This window comes from Entelurus aequoreus, linkage group LG09, assembly GCF_033978785.1.
Source record: "Entelurus aequoreus isolate RoL-2023_Sb linkage group LG09, RoL_Eaeq_v1.1, whole genome shotgun sequence".
Classification (NCBI taxonomy): Eukaryota; Metazoa; Chordata; class Actinopteri; order Syngnathiformes; family Syngnathidae; genus Entelurus; species Entelurus aequoreus.
The window spans coordinates 72,733,461-72,756,270 of NC_084739.1; the positions used below are offsets into that span (position 1 = coordinate 72,733,461).

At 38.5% G+C, this 22,810-nt stretch overlaps 1 protein-coding gene across 3 annotated transcripts in view; it reads right to left on the bottom strand.

The window, feature by feature from the left end:
* The window catches only part of lnpk (lunapark, ER junction formation factor), a 39,011-nt gene extending 16,724 nt beyond the window's left edge, over nucleotides 1–22,287 (bottom strand). The window contains exons 1-16 of one of the 3 annotated variants that reach the window (XR_009827335.1): nucleotides 21,480–21,633; nucleotides 19,899–19,971; nucleotides 16,357–16,398; nucleotides 13,633–13,683; nucleotides 13,414–13,550; nucleotides 13,253–13,311; nucleotides 11,073–11,113; nucleotides 10,910–10,993; nucleotides 8,595–8,646; nucleotides 8,228–8,338; nucleotides 6,934–7,026; nucleotides 6,689–6,794; nucleotides 6,540–6,610; nucleotides 4,627–4,791; nucleotides 4,228–4,311; nucleotides 2,439–2,658 (exon numbers count right to left, since the gene is read on the bottom strand). Coding sequence is in view for 1 of the 3 variants with exons in the window: in XM_062059302.1 (XP_061915286.1) it covers nucleotides 2,462–2,658; nucleotides 4,228–4,311; nucleotides 4,627–4,791; nucleotides 6,540–6,610; nucleotides 6,689–6,794; nucleotides 6,934–7,026; nucleotides 8,228–8,338; nucleotides 8,595–8,646; nucleotides 10,910–10,993; nucleotides 11,073–11,113; nucleotides 13,253–13,311; nucleotides 13,414–13,550; nucleotides 13,633–13,683; nucleotides 16,357–16,398; nucleotides 19,899–19,971; nucleotides 22,228–22,247 (1,386 nt within the window). In the remaining 2 variants the exon portion in view is untranslated. Of the gene's footprint in view, nucleotides 1–1,029; nucleotides 2,659–4,227; nucleotides 4,312–4,626; nucleotides 4,792–6,539; nucleotides 6,611–6,688; nucleotides 6,795–6,933; nucleotides 7,027–8,227; nucleotides 8,339–8,594; nucleotides 8,647–10,909; nucleotides 10,994–11,072; nucleotides 11,114–13,252; nucleotides 13,312–13,413; nucleotides 13,551–13,632; nucleotides 13,684–16,356; nucleotides 16,399–19,898; nucleotides 19,972–21,479; nucleotides 21,634–22,227 lie in introns of those variants that run through there. The other 2 variants (XM_062059302.1, XR_009827336.1) reach the window with 2 other exon arrangements.
* Between the last annotated feature and the right edge of the window lie 523 nt (nucleotides 22,288–22,810).

Consider the following 22,810-nt stretch of genomic DNA (forward strand, 5'->3'; position numbering starts at 1 on the left):
CACTCCGGCGCTTACCTTATCATGAAAATCACATTTAATAAAAAAAACGTTATTATGGTCTTACCTTTAGGTATAAATGAGTCCATGCGCAGCTCCTATAGAAGTCTTCCTTATCTTTCTTCAGTTTTAAAAGTCTCTCTGTCTCGATGGAGAGCTTCCTTTAATTATTACCTCCTGCTTGAAAGTCCAGTTTAGAAAACTGTTTTATTATAGATATGTAATCCTCCATGGTAAAAGTGCAAGCAAACAATGGCTGCTCACTCTTGCTGCGTGTTGTCTTCTTCTGCAGCACCGGTCTTCTGCAGTACCAGCAGTCGCAAGAAGGATCACTAGCGCCCTCTACCACCAGGAGGCGGAAGTCATTTAATGACTCATATTTGACCCGGCGGAAGTGCCAAGCATGCGCTAATTATTTTGCGAAACGAGTTTGACCCGGCTGTAATTCTAGGCAGGCGAATACTATATTCCCGGCGGCAATTCAAGGAAATACGTATTATATATGTCTCTGTTATCCATAGGTTTATCTATAACCCATAAAGTAGGCAGGCACGGAGCTATTTCTCAGCGTGTGTTTATTCCAGCCGGCACTGACACACTGACACACAACATCCGGATTCCCATCATGCATTGCTTCAAAACTACGGCAAGTAGTAATGTCCAAAAACATAACAGAGACGAAGAAGAACAACGAAGAAGAGACATGGCGACGACGAGTAAGAAGAAGTACGCTTGCAAGTTCCAAAATGATTGGAAAAAATTATTTCAGTTCATCCAGGACAGCTCGAAGGGGAAAGGGTATGCTGCCTGCACATTTTGTAGATCTGACTTCTCCATTGAACACGGTGGCCGAATGGCTATACTCATTCAAGAACGGATTATTTATATATATATTTATATATATATATATATATATATATATATATATATATATATATATATATATATATATATATATATATATATATATATATATATATATATATATATATATATATATATAAGAAATACTTGAAAATATATACACCCCGCCCCCCATCTCCCTAATTCGGAGGTCTCAAGGTTGGCAAGTATGCATCCATAGCGTTTGTACTCGTATGGATTCTTCATTCATCACGCAAAGCAACGTTTGTAAGTTTTGCAATATAACTAAAACAGTTCTTAGTTACTGAACTGTCCCATGTGTGATGTCTGTCGGAGTGTTTTCATGCATATTTGTACACGTAATCAAGCTAGCCTCGTTAGCATTAGCTAAAATGCTAACACGTTTACGAGTGTCTGTGTTAGTATTATTAACTTACAAAGGCATTGTTTTTGTATTGTTCTCAGCAAATTCACCAAAACGTCACTGTTTTAGCTGATTGGAGAGCTAGCTTGCGCAACAAGTGAGTCCATGACGATGACTTCACTGCTAACACGTTTACAAGTGTCTGTGTTAGTATTATTAACTTACAAAGGCATTTTTTTTGTATTGTTCTCAGTAAATTCACCAAAATGTCACTGTTTTAGCTGATTGGAGAGCTAGCTTGCGCAGCTAGTGAGTCCATGACTATGACTTCTGTTTTGTTTGATCAGCTCTTTTACTGCCGTGTTACAGGCACCGTTTGGAAACAATTAAGGTATGTAAATAAACATTTAAAAAATATTTCTGTGTAAATAGCTAATTTTACAACGTATATATATATATCTGCGGCTTATAGTCCGGAGCGGCTAATATATAGAAAAAAAATGTTTTCCTAAAATTTAGTTGGTACAGTGTATATGACTGTGTGCTCTATAGTCCAGAAAATATGGTAAATCTAAATTGTCAAAAAATAATTGATGTTATATTTCAATGTAAATTGATGAAAAATGTTATATTTAAATCTAAATTTTTAAAAAAAATTATAGATGTACATAACTTATCAGTATTGGTTTTAAGAAGCATGAAGTTATCTGAATTGGTTTGAGAGAAAAAAATCATGCACCCTTACATTACAGACAATGTATTATTATTATTGTAAGCTGCAGCATTTTTTTCTTAAATTGGGTTTTTGGGAGGGAAAACAGTTGATTGTGCTCCATGAATTCTGCCTAGCAACAACCGGAACAAACATAATCTTTAAATTCTGTTGATCTTTCAAGTAACACATATTGTAGCCTAGATTGTGTGATTTCGTACATCACATTTGCACTTTCAAAAAGCACATCAAACCTTAAAGCAGTTTATCTGGTACACTTTAGTGGTTGCTGCACCACTGGTCGTGTTTTCCAAATAACGCGATATCGTGTGAAGTCAATTACTAACTTTATGCCGTAAACAAAGGGCTCCTAAGTATTAAACAAACAATATTGGTTTTGCCTTCAAGCAGCGGCTCATTCAAATAAATATAAGCACATAAATGCGTCCTCCATGTGCAATTTTGCAAGCTTCGAGTGTCTGTGGCGGCGGATGCAAACACCTTTTCTCCTGCAGGCGGCGCAGCTACGACGGCCGATGTTCTGCATCGCTTGTGGAGTGGTCTCCTTTCTGCTCTTCCTCTTCCTCCTTCTCCTCTTCTGCTTCTTGGACAAGCTCCTCCATCGCCTCCTCCTCCGTCTCCATTTCTTGTTGCTCATCTCCGTGACTCACAGGATTCACGGCGTCAGGACGAGCGTCGTCGTCTCCTTGCTCTCGCTCGTCTGAAGGGAACACCACAGAGGTCAGTGGGCAGGTCGGACGTGTCGGACACAACAGCGAACATGCCAGATTATTAGGATCCTTGATTGGTAAATCGGCAGCACCCGTGGGATTAAAAGTAGTTTGGTTTGGACACAATTGTAGTTGTATTAATGGAAAATTAATATATCATACTATTTACACACCTTAGGATTGATTCACTAAATAATTATATTTGTGTATAATTACAGAAATACACCTCATTCAGACAGAATTTACAAACCAGGAGGAGATATAACATCAAATGTAGGTCTTTATAAAACAAAAATAACCAATTAGCACAGTGTTGAATTTCAGGTGGATTAAAAATGGCTATGTAACCCTTATGCCTGAATGCAGCTGGGATAGGCTCCAGCACCCCCCGCGACCCCGAAAGGGACAAGCAGTAGAAAATGGATGGATGGATGCATTATAAAGACATTTAATCAATCACACTCCTCCCGGTAATTACATTTGATCTGAACAGGTGATGAGGATCTTCACACACTTTGTGCACAAAATATATGTTTTATTTTAAAAAATACCATTTTCAATCAAAAATATTTTTATCTAAAAAAATAATCTAGGGATGGAAAAAAACCATCACAAATAATAATGATAAAAAATGGGAAAAACATTTTTTTTCCATTCAAAAGAACAGGAATTACCCTTCTTAGGATAAATAAATACAAATAAATAATATTTGAAAAAAAATAATACAAACGATTTTGTATTTAAAAAATAAAAATTACCCTTTTTGGGGTAAAAACTAAATAAATAATGTTGATTAAAAAAAAAAAAATTAAATTTGTGTTTTATTTAAAAAAATAAAAAAGAAGAATTACCCTTCTTAGGATAAATTTTAAAAAAATCAATAATATTGTTAAAAAAAATAATACTAATGATTTTTTTACCCAAAAAAAAGAATTACCCTTCTTGGGGTAAAAACTAAATCATAAATTATATTGATAAAAAATTAAATAAAAGAGTTGGTTTTTTTGTAGAAAAAAAAGAAAAGTATGACCCTTCTTAGGATAAAAAAAATCAACAACATTGATTATAAAAATATTACAAATGATTATAAAAAAAAATAAGAAATACCCTTCTTAGAATAAAAATAAAAACATAAAATCTTGATTAAAAAATGAAAAATATTTGAAAAAATAATTACCCCTTAGGATAAAAAAATTTAATCATAAAAAATATTATACAAAATAATACAAATTATTTATTACTTTAAAAAAATAAACTTTTTAGAATACAAATAAAAACATTAATAATATTGATTTAAATATATATTTTTTTAATACAAAACAGATACTACAAGCTTGATCTAAACAACTGATGCAGTTTTTATCCCAATCACTAGGGTAGCAAATATTTGGTGCACGCAGTGAGTGTGTTATTAGCAGCACCATCGGGTCGTTGCGTCACATTACAGATTCTACAAACAGGGAAAGGTTGTGGAGATGATTGGATCAAATCAGCTGGGAAACAAGGAGAAAAGGAAGGAGCAGGAGGAGGAGGAAGAAGTGGGCGGGACTGAGGGGAACCTGGACTGTGCAGAGCTCGATTCTGAGGGTTCTGCTGCTGGATCGGGAAACTGTGGACCAAATTCCACGGCGTCGGCGCCTTGGCTAAGAGGCGAGATGAGAGTTAGCTGGGAGGACATGATGAGTCTACTGTGTGCTGGCTCATATTCGTGTGAAGCACAAACAACCAGCGGGTGGAGGCGTTGGAGGCATGAAGGTTAGGAGACGGACGCAACAGAACAATGTGAGAGTTCACTTTTTTAGCGTTTACAACTAAAGCGTCATTTCAGCAGAGATCAGTGCATCACTATTTTGCTCTTGTTGTTAAAATGTGTGAATAACCACATTTGAGCAATAGCTGGCAAAGCTATTTCTTTCTTGCTGCTTCGCTGCATAGTCTGATAGTATTTTCTTTACTACCTCCAGATGGGGGGGCGCTCTCCTCCGTGTCGGACGGCGGTGGTGGGCCCGGGGATCGTGGCTCGGCCCGCAGCTTCCTCTCGTAGCTGAACTCGGGCAGCCGGGGGGCCTGAGGTCGCGTCTTCCTTGCCGGATTCAGGAAGTAGCAATAGGCACAACGGAATGCTGGCGAGAGAAAATACATATCTTCAACAGGGGCTCCGCAAAGGTACTGCTGGGGGGTCGTAAAACATTTCACTGATTGGACTTTTTCATATACAGTATATTATTTTCCCACAAATGTAAATGTTTTTTAATACGTTGATCTAACACACTGCAGTGTTTATAAAAGGTATTGGTATGTACACCATACTCATTGTACCTTGCAATGTCACAGTTAAAACATAAAACTACTAAATTGATGTATTCCAGTTAGCGATCAGCGCTGTAGTTGCCAGCTAGCAACTACTGTGCCAAATGTCAGATAGCTATTAGTCCTCTAGTTGCCAGCTAGCGATTAGCGCTCTAGTTGCCAGCTAGCTTTACTGTGCCAGTTGCCAGCTGGCGGTTAGCACTCTAGTTGCCAGCTAGTGTTTAACACTGTAGTTTCCAGCTCGCGATTACTGCGCCAATTGCCAGCTAGCGATTAGCCCTCTAGTTGCCAGTTAGCGATTTGCAAACTAGTTGGCAGCTAGCAATTAGCACCCTAGTTGCCAGCTAGCGATTAACGGTATAGTTACTAGCTTACGATCAAGCGCTCTAGTTGCCAGCTAGCCATTAAAGCACCATTTGCCAGCTAGCGATTACTGTGCCAGTTGCCAGCGAGCGATTAGCGCTGTAGTTGCCAGCTAGAAATTACTGCGGCAGTTGCCAGCTAGCGAAATACTGCACCAGTTGCCAGCTAGCAATTAGCGCTCTAGTTGCCAGCTAGCGATTACTGCACCAGTTCCCAGCTAGCGATAAGTGCTCTAGTTGCCAGCTAGTGATTAACGGTCTAGTTACTAGCTGGCAATCAGCGCTCTAGTTGCCAGCTAGCAATTAAAGCACCAGCTAGTGATTAGCGCGCCAGTTTCCATCTTGGGATTAGCGCTCTAGTTGCCAGTTAGCAATTACTGGACCCGTTGACAGCGAGTGATTAGCGCTCTAGTTGCCAGCTAGCAATTACTGCGCCAGTTGCCAGCTAGCAATTAGTGCTCTAGTTGCCAGCTAGCGATTACTGTACTAGTTGCCAGCTAACAATTAGCGCTCTAGTTGCCAGCTTGCGATTAGCAGACTTGTTGCCAGCTAGCAACTGGTGGTTTAGTTGCTAGCTTGCAATTAGCGCTTTAGTTGCCAGCTACTACTATTTAAAAAAATCTTAGTTAATTTGAATATCTTAGTATTGCATACTAACATGGTACCTTTATGACCAGTTTAATATAAAACAAGATACACAAGCACAACACAAGGGCCCATGGCCATGACAACATTGAAAAGCCATGTCCTAAATGGTGTACTTTTTAACTTGTACAGTTAATAGAAATTCTAATCTTAATACAAATGTATTTGACTAATCTCATGTGAAGTACAATTTATTTAACTATTTATTGAGAACTCTATTGTTTATGGAGTTCAATTGTTCACAGATTAAGAACAGGAAGTGAATGGAATGTGTTAGCAACTGCTATGAAAAAGAAAAGGACTAGAATTCAATACGCATTGCTTATTCCTCATTTTTTTCGGACATGTTTTGATGAGAAACTGGAAATATGTAATATATCATATTGTAATTGTATACATGTTCGAAATAAACTTAAACCATCAACCATGATTGAGGCAGCTTGACCCTGTACCAGATTTTTTCCAGTCCTCAGCTCAACCAGAGCCTGGACAAATTGTATTCCACTTGTACTCCTCGCACTGTGTTCTCTTTCTTAATGTGATGCTGTTCTTACCAAGGTATTCAAACTCTTCCTTCAGAGCCATGCCATTGTGGGAGAAACACTGCTGACAGATTAGGGCGTATCTGCGGGAGAGAAGAAGCGTTAGCAGCCCTTTGGCTGCAAAGACAATCACTGAATACGCTGCTTATTGCATGCATTACCTGTTCTGTGGTCCATCTCCCACCAGGTACTCAACCACTCGGTCCAAAGCACCCCTTTCTCTGGGCAGAACGGGTCTTGAAAGAGGAGGACCAGGAGGATGCAGACCTGCAAAAAAAATAGCACACGACACTGTTTCCAGGCAGAAACATGCTGAGGTTGCAGCATCTCCTCTAATTGCCATCATTCATCATCTTCGCATGGGGCAATTGAGAAAATATTTGGAAAAAAAGCCAAAGTTGCTTACCCACACCTGGTATAGTGGAGTAGGGCGACCTGGGCATAGCCCCCTGCTGGCCAGAGGCAGACATTACCGCTCTCTCAGGCGGTCCCCCTGGAGCTGAGAAAAGGACATGTTCTGGAATGGGAGTAACACTAAATGTCTTTGTCAAATGGAGTTGGAATTCTGGTTTGCTTTTCTACCAAAATGGATGACTGACACAGGTTCTAGAACAGGGGTGTCAAAACCTTTACCTTTTAGTCTCTCCTCAAGTTTGGTGCCGGGGACCCAAAAGGGTCTCAGTTAGAGATGTCCGATAATGGCTTTTTTTGCCGATATCCGATATTCCGATATTGTCCAAGATTTATTATTAGTTTTTAAACAATGATAGTTTTTTTTAATTTTAAATCCCACTAAAATTCTCAGGGATCCAAAAGGGCCCCACTCATAAAAGTTTCAAAATAAGTCATACATCATTATTTTTAAGTTTCAACACTTAAATCTCGAGACCAACTTCAAGCTCTATCCATCAATTACATTTTTTTAAATTGTTTTTATGTTTAATTTGTATATGTCAAACACATAATATGCAGTATTCCCCGCCAAAAAAAATGTAAATTGTATTTTATGTTTGAAATTAATTTTACAGACATAATCGTTATATTACAGTATTGTTAGTTTTGTTATTATTAGAATATGTCTTTTAAAAAGGGAATCTCTAGAAGCATAAGGCTTAAAGAGAGGGACCCCCAGTTAAAATATACATTACATATAATATACAAAATACAATACAATTACAAAAAAATAATAATTTCAAAATCTAACCACCCATTTACGATTGCCTACCTTTGTACCAACCTCGCAACAGGATTGCATTTACAGAGAAGGAAGCTTTTAATACACCCAATTGGTCTCAAAATCGTAGTATTAAAATTTATTAGAAAATTGCATCTTGAAAATTTGCGATAACCAAACCATCCATACAAGGGTATGTGTTGTGAAGTAATTGGACCCTTGAATAGGTCAATCATTCATTACAACATTGATTTTGATTCATTATTATGTTTTGAGCAATAGCAGTTTTAAGTGAAAAAAAACAGCCTGCTTGGCAGCTTTGTGTCTTTGAGTCAACATTGCAACTTTTTCTCGTGTTTCATCTTTTGTTCCACTTTCTTTTGTTTTTCTTTTTGTAATACCGGTAGTAGTTTTAGAATGTGCTGCGGAACGTTAAAAAATCAGCGGCGGGCCGCTAATGGCCCCCGGGGCTGCACTGTTCACGCCCCTGTTCTATACGCTCGGTGGCTGCTTGGCGTCCACATACCCACAGGCCTGGCCCCAGGGCCCGGTGGGGTTTGAGCCCCGTGCTGGGGAGTCATCACCATGGCGGCTGGGGTCCCCGGGGATCTCATGGCCACGCCCCGCTGGCGGATGTCTGCGAGGAGTAGAAGACATGTAAAGCTGCAGTCTGATACGTTATTAATTTACATACAACAAGCAATATACAGTGGAACATTTTGGCTTTACTTGATTTTGTGAATCTTTTTTTTATTTGCATTCAAAAGCCATCCACCAAGAACCCAAATGTTGGCACTTTTTAGAAATAAGAACACGGTGAACCAGGACTTGATAAGGTGGTTCCATTACATTACGCTGAGAAATGATGTATATTTCTGTGGTACATATACTACCTTGTCCAGGCCTGGGGGTCATCTGAGGTGACACTGGGGTGGACTCCATCTCCTGAATAATAGAATTAGTAACATATAAGTATGTCAAAAGCTAGATGTACGTAATAATTGAACAATACTGCGGTCTAAAACAGCAAATTTGTCAAAATAAACTAGTGTTAAATATCTACAGCTGCATGTTACCTAACATGCAAAGTCTCCAAGGCACAGGCATATTGGAAAGAATTCAGTAACAAACGTGTCCGCATCATTCGACGTAGCACGTCAAGAGTTTAAATCAAGAATGATTGTGAAAGCAAAGTGTCGCCAAAAAAATGATTACCACTCCACTTCAACTTAAAAGGGTTCCAATTTTGCAAAACCAACTTTTCTTTTGGAAACTACGACTTTAGTGACCAATTTTGCCATAGTTACATCAAAATACAGGAAAAACACGCACTCTCCAAAAAACTTAATAAAACAAAAAGAGGTACACGGCAAAAAGTGTACTTGAAGAAAAAGCAAGGCCAGCAACACTTGTGTCCTTCTTATAATTTTAATATAAACTGCACAGGCGCTACCAAACACAGACTGGTTTCGACAAGGTCTTCGTCAGTGTGCAATTTTTTAACAGGAAGTGATGCACTTAAATAGTCACAGCTGTGGTCAATCAATTGATGTAATAAATCAAGAACAACTTCAAAAATGAAAGAGCCCAAATAGACTAAATGGAAAATTCTACAAAATAAATAAAAGATTCAGGACAGTATCATAGGAAAATAAAGTAATAAAAAAATATGTGGACAACCATTATAATAATATCTCTCTATATAATAATACACATTGTGGAGGGTTAACTGAAGAGCTTCGCGCAACTCTGCCATTTTTACTCAGTGGTTTGAAAACGGTCCGTAAAACATAATATCGGCAAAGTTTTGACCAAAGAACCACCATTACATGTTATGTAGACCACAAGGAAGTCTTTTAAATGTAGAAAAAATAAATAATACGACCCCTTTCAAGACCGTTAGTACAGTATTTTTCGGACTATAAGTCGCACCGGCCGAAAATGCATAATAAAGAAGGAAAAAAAAAAAAAAAGTCGCATTTTTGGGGGAAATTTATTTGATAAAACCCAACACCAAGAATAGACATTTGAAAGGCAATTTAAAATACATAAAGAATAGTGAACAACAGGCTGAATAAGTGTACGTTATATGACGCATAAATAATCAACTGAGAACGTGCCTGGTATGTTAACGTAACATATTATGGTAGGAGTCATTCAAATAACTATAACATATAGAACATGCTATATGTTTACCAAACAATCTGTCACTCCTAATCGCTAAATCCAATGAAATCGTATACGTCTAGTCTCTTACGTGAATGAGCTAAATACAATTATTTGATATTTTACGGTAATGTGTTAATAATTTCACACATAAGTCGCTCCTGAGTATAAGTTGCACCCCGGCCAAACTATGAAAAAAACTGCGACTTATAGTCCGAAAAATACGGTAATACACTACCATTCAAAAGTTTGGGGTCACCCAAACAATTTTGTGGAATAGCCTTCATTTCTAAGAACAAGAATAGACTGTCGAGTTTCAGATGAAAGTTCTCTTTTTCTGGCCATTTTGAGCGTTTAATTGACCCCACAAATGTGATGCTCCAGAAACTCAATCTGCTCAAAGGAAGGTCAGTTTTGTAGCTTCTGTAACGAGCTAAACTGTTTTCAGATGTGTGAACATGATTGCACAAGGGTTTTCTAATCATCAATTAGCCTTCTGAGCCAATGAGCAAACACATTGTACCATTAGAACACTGGAGTGATAGTTGCTGGAAATGGGCCTCTATACACCTATGTAGATATTGCACCAAAAAGCAGACATTTGCAGCTAGAATAGTCATTTACCACATTAACAATGTATAGAGTGTATTTCTTTAAAGTTAAGACTAGTTTAAAGTTATCTTCATTGAAAAGTACCGTGCTTTTCCTTCAAAAATAAGGACATTTCAATGTGACCCCAAACTTTTGAACGGTAGTGTAAATAGGTTAGTGTTTCTCATACCTACCATTCTTCTGTGTTTGACTCATTTTACTTGATGAAACCATTTATAACATTCCACACTACAAAATAATAAAAGTATGCTTAAATTCCTGCTGATATTGTATCAGATCAATACCAATATCGGCCAGCACGCAAGGCTCCAATATCGGTATTCCATTGGGAGTGAACAAGTTGTAGTGGGACACCCCAACAAATAAGTACAAGTTGACCACAAAACATATATAATAAATTCACATGAATCGAGAAGCAAGCAGAACTTACCAAGTTCTTCTTTGCTTCCGGGTCAAAGCGTTCCAGTATGACTTTGGCATTTTTGTACGTCTCCGTTTCTTTCACTTCTTCCAGCTGGAAACACAAAGCAGGAAAACTCGACTACTTACTGGCAACATGTTTGCGGGGAAACATCAGTGTGAGGAGGACTCACTATCTTTTTTTTGGTAGCCTTCAAGTCTTCCAATGTGTCGCCTGAAGAAGACAGAGAAAAAAAAGATGTATTTTTGGGCCAATTCTCCCAAATGATGCCATTTGAGTCCCAGATAAATAACATGTGTGAATAGAGTATTGTATTACCAGAAATTCCATAGTATAAGTCGCTACTTTTTTCCTGCACTTTGAACCCTGCGGCTAATTAATTGATTTTTTTCTTCGCTGATGGCCATAAAGCAAAAAGTTAAAAAAAAAAAAAAAAACGAGGAAAAGCATTGAAAAGCTGTGATATTGTTTGTGCTATTTTTTAGACGAGTTTGCTCACTGCAGGTCCTGCAGTGTACTTCCAATTAATGCTTTCAACCGGAAGTAGAAATGCTTTGCTGTCTTCTAGCCGTCCATAGTGTTTCTACTTGTATGGATTTTTCATTCCTCACTCCAAGCAACGTTTTTAAGTTTTGCAATATAAACCATCTCATGTGTTTTCATGCATATTAGTACGTGCTATCATAATGTAATGAAGCTAGCGTCTTTAGCAATAGCTAATATTCTAACACTTGTTACGAGTGTCTGTGTTAGTATTATTAACTTACAATGGCATTATTTTTGTATTGTTCCGAGTTTGTAAATTCCTCTAGCTGATAGGCGAGCTCGCTTCGGCAGCTAGTGGGTCCATGACGATGACTTCTGTTTTGCTTGATCAGCCGCTTTACTGTCGTGTTACAGACACCGTTTGGAAACCATTAATGTATGTAAATAAACATTTACAAAATGTCTATAAATAACTCATTTCACAACGTATATATCTGGGGCTTACAGTCCAGTGGTAAGACCGGTGGGGTTCGGTCGATGCCAAAAAAGTACCGGATTCGGTACCCATCCCTACTAAGATTTCCCCAGTGGGAGGGCACGGGCTGTAGGCAAACACACGTGGACACGACAGCCGTCGTGATTGCAACCTATAAAGCCAATCACATCTACGTTTCCTCTGGCTCCATGCAAAGAATCAACCGCGACACAACAAAACAACGCAACTAAACTTGATAGTTGACACTGTTACCTGATTGGCTGTAAGCGAGACACACCCACTGATCACTTCCTGCGTTGCTCGGTTACCAGAGAGTGAGTGCCTGTTCATTTGTTCATGCAACCAACCTTGCTTTGCAACTTCCGCTTTCTTCCGACTAAGAAAAACAATATTAAACGTTTTATCAAACGCATTTTTTATGATATGTTTGCGTGTCTATTGCGATATATATTGATATTATTTCATCACCCAGCCCTAGTATTGTCATTAGAGATGTCCGATAATATCGGACTGCCGATATTATCGGCCGATAAATGCTTTAAAATGTAATATCGGAAATGATCGGTATCGGTTTCAAAAAGTAAAATGTATGACTTTTTAAAACGCCACTGTATGGAGTGGTACACGGACGTAGGGAGAAGTACAGAGCGCCAATAAACCTTAAAGGCACTGCCTTTGCGTGCCGGCCCAATCACATAATATCTACGACTTTTCACACACACAAGTGAATGCAATCCATATTTGGTCAACAGCCATACAGGTCACACTGAGGGTGACCGTGTAAACAACTTTAACACTGTTACAAATATGTGCCACACTGTGAACGCACACCAAACAAGAATGACAAACACATTTCGGGAGAACATCCGCACCGTAACACAACATAAACACAACAGAACAAATACCCAGAACCCCTTGCAGCACTAACTCTTCCGGGACGCTACAATATACACCCCCCCGCTACCCTCAACCCTGAATCAATCACGCCCCCCCCCCCCAACCTCCTCATGCTCTCTCAGGGAGAGCATGTCCCAAATTCCAAGCTGCTGTTTTGAGGCATGTTAAAAAAAAATAATGTACTTTGTGACTTCAATAATAAATATGGCAGTGCCATGTTGGCATTTTTTTCCATAACTTAAGTTGATTTATTTTGGAAAACCTTGTTACATTGTTTAATGCATCCAGCGGGGCATCACAACAAAGGTAGGCATAATAATGTGTTAATTCCACCACTGTATATATCAGTTGATATCGGAATCGGTAGTTAAGAGTTGGACAATATCGGAATATCGGCAAAAAAGCCATTATCGGACATCTCTAATCGTCACATTTACACTGTCAATAATTGCAGTGAAGGGCTGAACACTTACTGTTCCTCTCAGTGCGTTTGGAAAAGAGAAAGATCAGTAACTTCCTGATGAACCACACCCTGATGGAGAGAATGAGAAGCACGTCGGATTAAAGGCCGGATACTACTTAACGTGAGGTCTGAGTGACTTGTCACCGTGCTGCGTAGGCCACATATACTTACAGCGCAGGGTATACGAAGAAGGGCAGGGCCATGGCTAGTCTGTGCAGCCATGGCTCAGGCAGGTAGAGGCAGTAGACCACCAGGCAGGTCAGCAGGTACAAGATGGACGAGTAGATGAGCAGCCGGCCCACCCACAGCTGCGAAAAAACACAAAATCGTTGACGGGGTCAGGAAGACATTCGATTCCAAAAGTGCCTTTAAAGTGGTGAGGACATTTACCTTTTGAAGTCGCTGGTTTTTGGCTTGAAACTCTTCCAGGTTTGTAATCTCCTACAAGGAGAGCAAATGGAAAGATTCAAAGGTCATTTGGGAAAAGACAGCGGTCAAGTACACCTACCGTATATTCCCGACTATAAGCTGCTACCTTTTTTTTCCCCAAGCGTTAAACCCTGCGGTTTATACAAAGGTGCGGCTAATCTATGGATTTTCTTCACTTACGGATAAATGATGGCATGAGTAAGCAAAGAAATAAAACAATGTATTAAATGTAGGGATGTCCGATAATGGCTTTTTGCCGATATCCGATATTCCGATATTGTCCAACTCTTTAATTACCGATACCGATATCAACCGATACCGATATCAACCGATATATGCAGTCGTGGAATTAACACATTATTATGCCTAATTTGGACAACCATGTATGGTGAAGATAAGGTACTTTTAAAAAAAAAAAAAAAAATAAGATAACTAAAATAAAAACATTTTCTTGAATAAAAAAGAAAGTAAAACAATATAAAAACAGTTACATAGAAACTAGTAACTAATGAAAATGAGTAAAATTAACTGTTAAAGGTTAGTACTATTAGTGGACCAGCAGCACGCACAATCATGTGTGCTTACAGACTGTATCCCTTGCAGACTGTATTGATATATATTGATATATAATGTAGGAACCAGAATATTGATAACAGAAAGAAATGGGGGGAGGGAGGTTTTTTGGGTTGGTGCACTAATTGTAAGTGTATCTTGTGATTTTTATGTTGATTTAATAAAAAAATAAAAAAAAAAATAATAAAAAACCGATACAGATAATAAAAAAACAGACACCGATAATTTCCAATATTACATTTTAACGCATTTATCGGCCGATAATATCGGCAGGCCGATATTATCGGACATCCCTAATTAAATGATTCACTTTAACAAACAGTTCAAACTCAAAGTGTTTACAAAGTACTAAGAAGAAAAATCTAAATAAACATCTTGAACTTTTTTTTTTTTAAATTCTCATCTCAAAAGGATGACTTTTTTTGATCAGCTGTTTTATTGCTGTGCCGTAGGAACAATTAAGGTATGTTAATATCTCATTTCGCAACGCACCGGTAATATCTGCGGCTAATATATGAAAAAAAAAAAATTCTTAGTTTACAGTGAGTGGGGCTAGGGATGATGTTTTATAAGAAATTATCCAGTTTGAGCCTGTTATCGAATCCTCTTGTCGAACCGATTCCTTATCGATTCTCTTATCGAGTCCAGATAGGTTGTTGTATATGGAAAAAAACACAATATTTGGTTCAACAAAAGCTCACTTTTATTATATAAGAAAAAAATAAAATCTAATAAATAAATATTGACTGATACCCACCTAAAAAAAAAAAAAAATATTGACTGTTGTTACCCAAAGTATAGTAAGTGGGGTTTTTAAGAAAAACAAATATATACAGTAACACAAAAACAACCTGTCTCTGTGATCACTATAGGTGTATAAATAATACTATAGTGTTAAATAAAATCAGTCCTTTGGGCACAAAACTGAAAATAATACAGCTCTCCAAAAAGTGCACTTCTGCTGCTATTTGACATAACTGTTTGTTATGATGCTTTGACATTTTTGCACTTTATTTCTTTATTAAAAGAAAATTCTATGAAGAGAAAAGTTGTTTGCAAATGTGGTTACAATGCTAAAAAAGGAAAAGTTAAAGCTAAAAAAAGAAATACACTTTATTGAGTTAACATTATTTCTTTATAGGGGGAAAGCTGTGATGTTATGAGCTAGGTAATATAACACCTACACTACCCAGCATGCAACGGGAGTGACACGCATGCGCGGTAGCCCCGAAAAGTGTTGTTGCATGTCGCCACCCGGCAGCTAAGAATGAGGTTATGAGCACGCTGTGAAAGTAAACGTCAAGAACTCAGCCAACACGCCTCGTCTGCATTATTTATAATTAGACAGACAACACATATACAGTGTGATTTTGTTTTGTTTACAAGGAAAGAAAAACAAAAGTTAAAAAAGGGAGATGTCATATATACAGTATGTATGTGCTGCGGTTGCTTTAAGAACGTTGCGACAGCTGCCGTAAAGGAGGTGCGTTGCTAGCCTTGTTGCTATGTTTCCGGTTGGTCGTAAAAGTGTTCGTCATGTGTTTGTACCCTGCTCAAATCTCTCAGTAAAGTTATTCATTGGATTATATCTTTTGTTTTGAACTTTATTATCCCTTGGAGTGCTTTTTCAGGTCCATTGTTTTTCCTGCTTTCGTTATCTGCGCCTAATGACTGAGCTACGTGACGTCATTTCTTGTGATGTCTCACGGGGCATTTCTGGTCAGGACGGGATTGGTCCCAGGGATTCGAATAAAGAACCAACTCTTTTTCTTTACTATGGTGGTCTCGATAACGGGTACCGGTTCTCAAACAGGGATTCAAGTCCGAGGACTCGGTTCTTTTCTTATCGAACAACCGGAAAAACCGGTTTCGAGTATCATCCCTAGGTGGAGCTTATATACCAGTGCGGCTTATATTCCGGAAAATACGGTCGGTCAAGTTCGTTAAAATGTGATAAAGGTGCTGCTCTCTAACTGACCTTATTGCATTTGTGGCCTGTTTGCATCAAGACATACTAAAAGTTGTATTACATTTGTTTTTTTTAATAAAAATATTCACTAACAAATATGACAATTGTGAGTCCTGAGTTGAGGACAGGAGATCAATCAGTACCTTGTCCAGGTTCTCTAGCTGCTCCACAGTGGTAAGTTTGGTCTGCAAGAAAAAAAAAAAACATCTGAACATTGAACGCTCATTTACTGTCACAGTAAGTCATGAAATAAGCAAAAAGTAGTTCTGATGGAAACGCAACACACAAACAGCCCTGCATTGGACCTGGACTTCCAACACAAATTCCAATGGTTTGGAGTTAAGTTGAGCAGTGCTAGCCAACGAGCTATAATCAGTAACATTTTTATTGGCCAAGTATGTTTAACACACAAGGAATTTGACTTGGTGGTCTGTGCTCTCTTGACACTGGCTTGAGGGCTTGCGAGGTGAATGTGTGTCAACCGCAATGATTTCTGTTGACATCATACTTTGGAACCGATTGACTGGGGGTCGATTGTACTTAGTTGCTATTGAGCTGGATGTTAGACTTTATTTTAAGACACCAAAAGAGCTGGTGTTCAGGTTTCAGAACAAATTGAATGCCTTTTATTGTCACTATACACATGCACAAGGAGTTAAAAAGGAAACGGCACAATTTTGTTAAATGTTGTCCATCATTCACAATCATTATGTAAGACAAGAACACATGTTTTTGTTTTTTATGCATTATAACTTGTAAATAAACATTACCAAAAGTCAACTAACAGTGGAGATCATGAGACTTGCTCTATTCCGCCTGTAAAGCACTCTAAAAAAAACATCCAAACACATCCATCAAGGTTTTATATACATACTGTAAGTATATATGTAATGTAATAATATTCATAATAAGATGTAATATTGACGTATTTTGCTCATTTTAAGCATACTGTGGCTCATTATCTTTATACGATGTTTAAGTTTATATCTAGACTGCAGGGGTCCCAGAATCATCTTTTTATACAAATGTTATGTGGAAAAATACTTTCGATTGAATGTGTAGAAGTAATTTTTAAAGTACATTTTTCTTGCTGCTCTTACTAGATGCTTTTTGCTGAAAATGCATAAGCACTTGTTGTTAATATTATGTGACATAATGCCTTTTATTCTGTATTTTTTGTTTCCTGTACTGTATGTCTATTTTGGACGACGGAGTCTGCATCAGAACGTTCGCTTTTCCCCTCAACAACAAAACTACTAATCATGGCATAATTCATGAGACAACAAAGACTACTTTGGGACAAATTATGATGCGGAAACTTATACTTTTGATCCTGAATTTAAGGAGGATGATCTACAGGTTTTAAAAGCTGTGCACTGAACAGATCCACTTTGAGTGAAACACTAATCATCATGTAGCAGTATTGCTAAGTGCTAAACAAGATATACAAACATAATGCAACAATCACTTACTGAACAATGTCTGCTCTCACTGGGATTCCGACTGATGGGATGTTTATATCTTCTCGTTTGAATGAAGAATTACTCCTCCCGCAGGGTTAAAAAAATAAAGGTGCGGCAAACCAGCGTCTTTTCGTATCTTTCTCGCCACCTCCGGGTCTAAGTTGGGTGTCAAAGTGTCCTCAACCTTCTGCTATGCAGGTGAGACGCATGGTTTGAAATCTAGAAATAACTTTTTCCAATTCAGAGGAAATGCAGCAGCTAAATGGCTCAATATGTCAATATAGCTGCATAAGCTAGTTAGCTCTATGCGATCAAGGCGCAGCTAAAAAAATTGCTTGTTAGTGTCAATGCTTAAAATAGCCATGTCGCTAATACTTTGGTAATAATCAGGTCACGAGATGTAAATGGAGTATTGTTGGTGGTTTATGGATGTTTTCAGAGGGCTTTTTGGGTGGAATAGAGTACTCCCATTAGTTGCATTGTTAGCCACCTCTTACTTGCCGTATTTTACGAGTTAGAATGCACTAAGAAAAACATATGTTCTTGTCCTACATAAGGATTGTGAATAATTTGGCAACAATCCAAAAAAGTGCAGTTTTGCCTAAGCAGCTCCTTGTTTGGAGCAGACATGCAAATACAAAACAGAATAACAGAAAACATTGAAAAATAATAATAAAAAATAGCGCAATTATGTTAACAAAAATAAGAATGACAGGGGTGTTGTTTTGAATCTATGCAGCAGTGTGCAAAAAAATTACAGCACTTGCATGGCAAGACTTTGTATTCCAGTTCATGAACTGGAATACAAAATCTTACTTCAAAGAAAAGACCCCAATAAAACCTTCTGATATTGCATAATGAAAGTTCCAGAGACACCTGCATGATACCTTTGCCAATTTATGGAGAACATATTGCATTTTGTAAATGCTGAAAATCAGTCAAATCTCCCTTTATATTCTTTACAACTGGCTTCTGAGAGTGTGGAATGACATTGAAGCACTCCTGTGATTGTTGCCAAAGGGCGCTACACTAAGCATCAGAATTTGCCTTTATCCTTTAACAAATGCAAAACAGGGAAAAAAAGTTTCCTAAGATTTGTTCTGATATTTTTGCACACCACTGTACATGTGCGGAACATTAGTACGTGTGGGTTAATACTGTCCTCATACAATAATAAATGTAAATATTGAACAGACTGAATTAGAGATGTCCAATAATATTGGACTGCCGATATTATCGGCCGATAAATGCTTTAAAATGTAATATCGGAAATTATGGGTATCGGTTTCAAAAAGTAAAATGTATGACTTTTTAAAACGCCGCTGTACGGAGTGGTACACGGACGTAGGGAGAAGTACAGAGCAGTTGCGTCTCCCAGTCATACTTGCCAACCCTCACGATTTTCCTGGGAGACTCCCGAATTTCAGTGCCCCTCCCCAAAATCTCCCGGAGTCAACCATTCTCCCGAATTTCTCCCGATTTCCACCCAGACAACAATATCGGGGGCGTGCCTTAAAGGCACTGCATTTGCGTGCCGGCCCAATCCCATAATATCTACGGCTTTTCACACACACAAGTGAATGCATACTTGGTCAACAGCCATACAGGTCACACTGAGGGTGGACGTACAAACAACTTTAACACTGTTACAAATATGCACCACACTGTGAACCCACACCAAACAAGAATGACAAACACATTTCGGGAGAACATCCGCACCGTAGCACAACATCAACACAACAGCCCTTGCAGCACTAACTCTTCCGGGACGCTACAATATACAGCCCGCGCTACACCCTACCCCCCGCCCCCCGACACCACACCTCAACCTCCTCAGGCTCTCTCAGGGAGAGCATGTCTCAAATTCCAAGCTGCTGTTTTGAGGCATGTTAAAAAAAAGAATGCACTTTGTGACTTCAATAATAAATATGGCAGTGCCATGTTGGCATTTTTTTTCTATAACTTGAGTTGATTTATTTTGGAAAACCTTGTTACATTGTTTAATGCATCCAGCGGGGCATCACAACAAAATTAGGCATAATAATGTGTTAATTCCACGACTGTATATATCGGTATCGGTTGATATCGGAATCGGTAATTAAGAGTTGGACAATATCGGAATATCGGATATCGGCAAAAAAGCCATTATCGGACATCTCTAGACTGAATGGTTTCACAGTAGTGATGAGTGGACACTATACAGATATCACACACCACAGTACCTTTTTCCATCGCGATATCACTGCCCCCATATCTGCACGACACAGCAGGCGCCTTGTTGGTCCTTCGGGCTTACTGTGGAACAGAAAGAAAAGCTGTGTTAAGTTTGCGGTACATGCATGCTGCTTATGTTTAACGCCCAGCGGGATTTTAAGCAAGCTGCTCGTGGGAAAGCCAGGCACAATGGTCTCCCTTGTTGTTGGAACACTCACACAGCATTATTACACAAATATACATGAGTGTAACATTGAAGCATAAACAATAGGATTAACAATTGAAGTAGCGTCAAGTCATTGACCTTTTTTTTTTTATATTTAATTATCTTATAGCAAGACCACAGAGTTCACAACGCTAACATTGTTTTTTCATTGCATGCACACTTTATTAAACACGTGCCGTGTTAGCAATATTGTAGCTTAGGGCAGTGTTTTCTAACCTTTTTTGAGCCAAGACACATGTTTTTCATTGAAAAAATGCGGAGGCACACCACCAGCAGAAATCATTAAAAAATGAAACTCAGCAGTCGATATTGACAATAAAAAGTCGTCGTCGCAATTGTTGGATATGACTTTAAAGCATAACCAAGCATGCATCAATATAGCTCTTGTCTCAAAGTAGGTGTACTCTCACCACCTGTCACATCACGCCCTGACTTATTTTGAGTTTTTTGCTGTTTTCCTGTGTGTAGTGTTTTACTTCTTGTCTTGCGCTCCTATTTTGGTGGCTTTTTCTCTTTATTTGGTATTTTCCTGTATCAGTTTCATGTCTTCCTTGACCGCTATTCCCCACACTTGCTTTGTTTTAGCAATCAAGAATATTTCAGTTGTTTGTATCCTTCTTTATAGGGATATTGTCGATTGTCATGTCATTACATGCTCCACAGTAAGTCTTTGCTGTTGTCCATCATTCTGTTTTTGTTTACTTTGTAGCCAGTTCAGTTTTAGTTTCGTTCTGCATAGCCTTCCCTAAGCTTCAATGCCTTTTCTTAGGGACACTCACCTTTTGTTTATTTTTGGTTGAAGCATTAGACACCTTTTTACCTGCACACTGCCTCCCGCTGTTTCCGACATCTACAAAGCAATTAGCTACCTGCTGCCACCTACTGATATGGAAGAGTATAACGTGGCAAGTCTGCCGATCTCCAGACAGCACAGACACTCAACAACAACACATTATTAGCGGATTATAATTACAGCTTTGTAAAAAATATGTTTAACCCAAATAGGTGAAATTAGATAATCTCCCCACGGCACACCAGACACTGGCTTAGGGTTGCTGTATTATACAGCAAAGCTATATGGGTTAGGGTTATTCTATATGGGTTATATATAATGCTATATATAACAATGAGATTCATTGGCTTCCTATTAATAGTTCCACGGCTAGCATGGTCGCTAGGAACACGGTGTTAAATAACGACTACAATATATTAGTCAGGATGTAAAGATATATTACGTGTGAAATTAAGGCAACTACGCCCTAAATCAAAGCTGTTTGCCAATTAGCTTGCCAGCTAAGTAGCTTCTTCATCAACAACAGGCATGCAGACTAATTTTAAAAAGTATTCTACTGTGTTTACTCACATTCGTTGGTGTTTATGTGGTGTTTAGTCGCTCATTACGTCAAGTTAGAGTACGGGAAAAGGCCAACGGGATACTTTTTAAAGCTTTGTTTTCGAGCTCCAGTTCCAAAAAAGGGTTTGACAAGTCCGTCGGCGACGCGGGGTTATGACGTCATTACAACATGGCGGGTGGGCTCACTCGCTCCGTCAAACGTAACCCGTTTCAGTTGTATTTATTTAGATTGTCCGCGAAGAGTGCGATTAAAATTTTTTATCAAATAAATAATACTTTTTTTTTTTTTAAAGAATACATTTTAAGGCTACTATAGGAGCTAGAAGTTACGCAACAGTAATGGCTGAGGGCGGAAATACGTCACTTCCGCCTACCAATCCCCTAGCAACCGGGAATTCGTTTAAAACAAACCAGCTCACAGCGAACACAGCATTGACAGAAAAAGCATTTAACGAGCGTTGTGGCTTGGAAGTCGGCGTTAAATCCTTCATTTACGCATTTTTACTTATTCGCATATCGTGTGAAAAAACGAAAATGTATTATTTGCGTCAGACTCGTATCAGTGAACTTTAAAGCTTCTCAGGCTTAGCTTAGCTTGCTAGTTAGCTTAGCCTGCGCGCTACTAAGAAAGAGACGCGGAAGTTATCAACAACAACATCAAGTGTTAGTGTATAAAATATTGAGAGATTTGAGGGCTACATGTATTGTTTAAGTACAACTGTTCTTCGCCAGGTGTTCTTTGGCCGCCCTGGCTTACGTTTTCCCGGTGGTGTCCATCTTAACGCTGCCTTCGGTATCCTCTCGTTGTCCGGTTTTCGAAAATAGCTAGCTAGGCTATAGACTATATAGCAGAGGTGTGGACTCGAGTCACATGACTTGGACTCGAGTCATGAATTTGATTACTTTAGACTCGACTTGACAAAATGTAAAGAGACTTGCAACTCGACTTAGACTTTAACATCAATGACTTGTGACTTCACTTGGACTTGAGCCTTTTGACTTGACATTACTTGCTACTTTCCCCAAAACCTAAAGCTTAAAAAGTTATTTGGGAGCGCTCCGTAGCTTTCATTTTGTACGTGTCTGTCTATCAGCGTGTGTGCTCTCAGTACAACAGCCAATCAAATTAGATCTACATTGTTTTCATCACACAGCATTGATCCAATCAAATTGCAGGACAACCAATGAACAAGAGTTGTCAAACAACGCGCCAGTGAGAAAGATTTATACCAAAGTTGATTTCGTTCGGGTATAAAAACTACGACTTGGTCAACGAATTGCCGTATGCAAATCACGCAGTTCGAATATTACAGACGGAGAAGCAACAACTTCCAACTCCG